At 45.4% G+C, this 5,449-nt stretch overlaps 1 protein-coding gene across 1 annotated transcript in view; it reads right to left on the minus strand.

Moving 5' to 3' along the window:
- Positions 1-5,449, minus strand: part of LOC112071577 (slit homolog 3 protein-like) — a 185,089-nt gene that overhangs the window by 173,804 nt on the left and 5,836 nt on the right. Inside the window, 2 exon segments of the mRNA XM_070439444.1 lie at positions 284-308; positions 311-354. Coding sequence (XP_070295545.1) covers positions 284-308; positions 311-354 — 69 coding nt within the window.

A 5,449-nucleotide genomic window follows, 5' to 3' on the forward strand; every position in this document is an offset into this window, starting at 1 on the left:
CAAATCAATCATCAGAGAACAAGGGTTGCCATGGTTTGTTGACAACAACGACAACAGTGTGTGTTGTGTGTGTGTGTGTATACATGGTGTAAGAAAGAACATCAATTTTTGGAATAAGTCAGAGCTCTTGAAGTTGTCAACTTGGTGGCGTAATTGGGCCGTAATGATTATAAGCATGAAACAAAGGAGAGGTAACCAGTCATTATGGAGATGGATCCGTGTTTTCTACTCAGTTCCTTGGTGCATTCACAAATGGTTGACTCATATAATGTCAATAACTCACAGAGTCCGCAGCTTGGGCATGTGTTGAAGCTAGACAGAGGGATGAGGGTGATGTTGTTGTTGTTGAGGGTGCTGCAAAAGAAAAGAAAATTGCCACAATACCACAAATTACCCTAATTTCACAAGTAGAAAGTATGTTTCACAAGTATAAAAATAGAAAAGAACCTTGAGATAAAGCAGAAGGACTAAGAAAGATAAAGCAGAGGACTAAGAAAGATAAAGCAGAGGACTAAGAAAGATAAAGCAGAGGACTAAGAAAGATAAAGCAGAGGATACAAGAAAGATAAAGCTGAAGGACTAAGAACGATAAAAGCAGAGGACTAAGACAATAAGCAGAGGACTATGAAAAATAAAGCAGAGGACTAAGAAAGATAAAGCAGAGGAGCTAAGAAAGATAACGCAGAGGACTAAGAACGATAAGCAGAGACTAAGAAAGAACACAATGATTGAAAGAAAAAACACAAGTAATGGACAATGAGCCTGTCTGCTGTCTGCTCTGTCTGTCTGTCTGTCTGTCTGTCTGTCTGTCTGTCTGTCTGTCTGTCTGTCTGTCTGTCTGTCGTGTCTGTCTGTCTGTCTGTCTGTCTGTCTGTCTGTCTGTCTGGTCTGTCTGTCTGTCTGTCTGTCTGTCTGTCTGTCTGTCTATCCAACCATTTGTATCCAGTGTAGCAGTACAATAGCAGTAGTGCCTTCACACTCCACACACAGTGCCTCTGATTGGTTTGAAACAACAAAGAAGGCCTATATGTCTGAGTACTGATTGTCAGACACCTGCTGTCCAATCACAGCACACTGGGCCCATGCCATATCATAATCCCCTGCTCTGCAGTGTGTTGTGGCCATTTGATGCTTCAGGTGCTGGTGTGTGTGCCAAACAGTGTGTAATAAGCTTTAGTAAATCATAATATTATCAACAGCAGTAGAGAGAGAGAGAGAGAGAGAAGAGAGAGAGAGAGAGAGAGAGAGAGAGAGAGAGAGAGAGAGAGAGAGAGAGAGAGAGAGAGAGAGAGAGAGAGAGAGAGAGAGAGAGAGAGAGAGAGAGAGAGAGAGAGAGAGAGAGAGAGAGAGTAAAAAGTAATTGCAGACGGCAGTCATCTTCCCTTCCTCTCCGTCCAGCAACAATAACTGTGATTAGTGCTACTTAGCTGACTTAATCTTGTAATATAGCCATCCCACCCCTCCGTCACTACTTAACCCCATCCACCACCTTCCACCTCCCCCATCCCCTCTGCACCACCTTCTCCGGGAAGGCCAAATGTGTGCCTGTTATTTCTCAATTTGGGACTTTAATGGTTCCTACTCTGTTCGGTAGCTAGAAACATAAAGTGATGAATCCTGTCGGCAAGACGACGGAGAAAGTGGAGCGGAGCAGAGGGTCGTTTTCCAGAGTTTTACTGTGTTCAGGGGGCCTACTGTACTATTATGGATAATGAGTGGTTTAGGGGAGACTAGAGATGGTGCTGATCGCAGCAGATCCTCAATATGGAGTGGACGGACTGACCCGCTGGTTTTACAGTTCATGCATGTTTAGGAAAGTGGTGGGAGCGCCAGACAGGGGCCACTGGTGTGACGCCATGTATGAACTCTCACTGTAACAGGCTAATTCAAACTGAATAGCCCCATAAAGGAGAGAGGAGGAAGATGGACATGACCACAACGCAGCGCGGTTTAATATATCTGTGATTGGACTTAATTCGTACAGTGGAAAATCCCCATCTAAGCAACAGCAATGCTCGCTAAATAACTAGGACTGCATGAAAAAAAGGGAAAAATCCCATAAAATTAAACATACTTGTTGAATTCTAAATTATGTTTTAATATTTATGTTTTAAAATTTTATGAATTCTAAATTATGTTTTAATAAGCAATCAGCAGGGGGAACAATTTACTAAGAACAAGGGGGGAAAATGCAACAAAATGGCACAAATAATTAGTCCCTGTAACACTGGGACTAATGGGGCAACGCCCTGGTACAACCCTGTATTACTGGGACTAAGGGGGCAACGCCCTGGTAAAACCCAAATCAATCATCCAGAGAACAAGGGTTGCCATGGTTTGTTGACCAACAACGACAACAGTGTGTGTTGTGTGTGTGTGTGTATACATGGTGTAAGAAAGAAATCAATGTTTTGGAATAAGTAGAGCTCTTGAAGTTGTTAACTTGGTGGCGGTAATTGGGCGTAATGATTATCAGGCATGACACAAAGGAGAGGTAACCAGTCATTAATGGAGATGGATCTGTTTTCTCTCAGCTCCTGGTGGCATTCTCACAATGGTTGAGCATCATATAATGTCATATACTTCACGAGTGCCCGCAGCTTGGGCGATGTGGTGAAGCTAGACAGAGGGATGAGGGTGGATCGTTGTGTTGTTGAGGGTGCTGCAACAAGAAAAGAAAATTGCCACATAACACAAATGTACCCTAATTTCACGAAGTAGAAAAGGTTGTTTGCACAGTATAAAAATAGAAAAGACCTGAGATAAAAGCAGAGAGGACTAAGAAAGATAAGCAGAGGACTAAGAAGATAAACGGGCAGAGGACTAAGAAAGATAAAGCAGAGGACTAAGAAGATAAAGCAGAGGATCCAAGAAAGATAAGCTGAAGGACTAAGACGATAAAAGCAGAAGGAGCTAACGACAAGATAAAGCAGAGGACTATGAAAAGATAAAGCAGAGGACTAGAAAGATAAAGCAGAGGGCTAGAGAAAGATAACGCAGAGGATAAGAACGCATAAGCAGAGGACTAAGAAAGAAACACATTGATTGAAAGAGAAAAAACAATAGTAATGGATCAATGAGGCTGTCTGTCTGTCTGCTGGCTGTCTGTCTGTGCTGTTCTGTCTGTCTGTCTGTCTGTCTGTCTGTCTGTTCTGTCTGTCTGTCTGTCTGTCTGTCTGTCTGTCTGGTCTGTCTGTCTGTTCTGTCTGTCTGTCTGTCTGTCTGTCTGCTGTCTGTCTGTCTGTCTGTCTTCATCACCATTGTATCACAGTGTAGGCAGCTACAATAGCAGTAGTGCCTCTCACACTCCACACACAGTGCCTCTGATGTGGTGTGAACAACAAAGAAGGCGCTATATGTCTGAGTACTGATTGTCAGACCTGCTGTCGCAATCCGAGCACACTGCGGCCCATGCATAATCATAATCCGCCTGCTCTCAGTGTGTTGGTGGCCATTTGGAAAATGCTTCAGGTGCTGGTGTGTGTGCAAACAGTGGTGTCAATAAGCTTTGTAAAGTCATAATATTATCAACGAGCAGTAGAGAGAGAGAGAGAAGAGGAGAGAGAGAAGAGAGAGAGAGAGAGAGAGAGAGAGAAGGGGGGAGAGAGAGAGAGAGAGAGAGAGAGAGAGAGAGAGAAGGAGAGGAGAAGGAGAAGAGTGAAGAGAGGAAAGAGAGAGGGACAAAAGGAGAAGTAAAAAAGGTAGATTGCGAGTACGGCAGTCCTTCCCGCTCTCTGCGTCCAGCAACAATACTGTGGATTAGTGGGCTACTCTAGCTGACTTAATCTTGTAAATATCAGCATCCCAGCCTCCTCCGGTCACTACTTAAGCCGCGCACACACCTTCACCTGCCCCCATCCCGCCTTGCACCACCTTCTCCGGGAGGGCCAAATGTGTGCCTGTTATTTCTCATATTGGGACTTTCTAATGGTTTCCGTACTCTGTGTCGGGTAGCTAGAAACATAAAGTGATGACTCTGTCGGCAAGACGACGGGAAAGTGGGAGGCGGAGCAGAGGGTCGTTTTCCAGAGTTTTACTGTGTTCAGGGGGCCTGACTGTACTATTATGGATAATGAGGTGGGTTTTGGGGAGACTAGAGATGGTGCTGATGCAGCAGAGTCCTCAATATGGAGTGGACGGACTGACCCGCTGGTTTTACAGTTCCATGCAATGTTTAGGAAAGTGGTGGGAGCCGCCAGACAGGGCCACTGGTGTGACGCCATGTATGAACTCTCACTGTAACAGGCTAATTCAAACTGAATAGCCCATAAAAGGAGAGAGGAGGAAGATGGACATGACCACAACGCAGCGCGGTTTAATATATCTGGATTGGACTCTAATTCGTAGCAGTGGAAAATCCCATCTAAAGCAACAGCAATGCTCGCTAAATAACTAGGACTGCATGAAAAAAAGGGAAAAATCCCATAAAATTAAACATACTTGTTGAATTCTAATTATGTTTTGAATATTATGTTTAAAAATTTTATGAATTCTAATTTATGTTTTAATAAGCAATCAGCAGGGGGAACGAATTTACTAGAAGAAAGGGGGGGAAAATGCAACAAAATGGCACAAATAATTAGTCCCTGTAAACTGGGACTAATGGGCAACGCCCTGGTAAAACCCTGTATTACTGGGACTGAAGAGGGGCAACGCCCTGGTAAAACATGTTACACTGGGACTAAGGGGGCACGCCCTGGTAAAACCCTGTATAACTGGGACTTAAGGGGGCAACGCCCTGGTAAAACCCTGTACCTGGGACTAAGGGGGATGCCTGGTAACTGTATACGGGATAAGGGGCACGCCCTGGTAAAACCCTGTAAACTGGGACTAAGGGGGCAACGGCCTGGTACCCTGTATAACTGGGACAAGGGGGGCAAACGCCTGGTAAAACCTGTAACAGCGGGACTAAGGGGCAACGCCCTGGTAAAACCCTGTATTATGGGATAGGGAGCAACGCCTGGTAACCTTAACTGGACTAAGGGGGAACGCCCTGGTAAAACCCTGTTTATAACTGGGACTAAGGGGGCAACGCCCGGTAAAACCCTGTAACTGGGACTAAGGGGGCCAACGGCTGGTAAAACCCTGTAATGACTGGGACTAAGGGGGCAACGCCCTGGTAAACGCCTGTTGTAACGGGAGACTAACGGGGCAACGCCCTGGTAAAACCCTGTACATACTGGGACTAAGGGGGAAACGCCCCGGTAAACCCTGTAACACTGGGACTAAAGGGGGCAACGCCTGGTAAACCCTGTATACACTGGGACTAAGGGAGCAACACCCTGGTAAACAGCCCTGTATACTCGGGACTAAGGGGCAACGCCTGGTAAAACCCCTGTATAACTGGGAACTAAGGGGGCAAGCCGCCGGTAAAACCCTGTAACACTGGGACTAAGGGGGCAACGGTCTTGGTAAAACCTGTAATACTGGGACTAAGGGGGGCAACGCA

The sequence above is a fragment of the Salvelinus sp. IW2-2015 genome, unplaced genomic scaffold (assembly GCF_002910315.2).
Source record: "Salvelinus sp. IW2-2015 unplaced genomic scaffold, ASM291031v2 Un_scaffold1648, whole genome shotgun sequence".
Classification (NCBI taxonomy): domain Eukaryota; kingdom Metazoa; phylum Chordata; class Actinopteri; order Salmoniformes; family Salmonidae; genus Salvelinus; species Salvelinus sp. IW2-2015.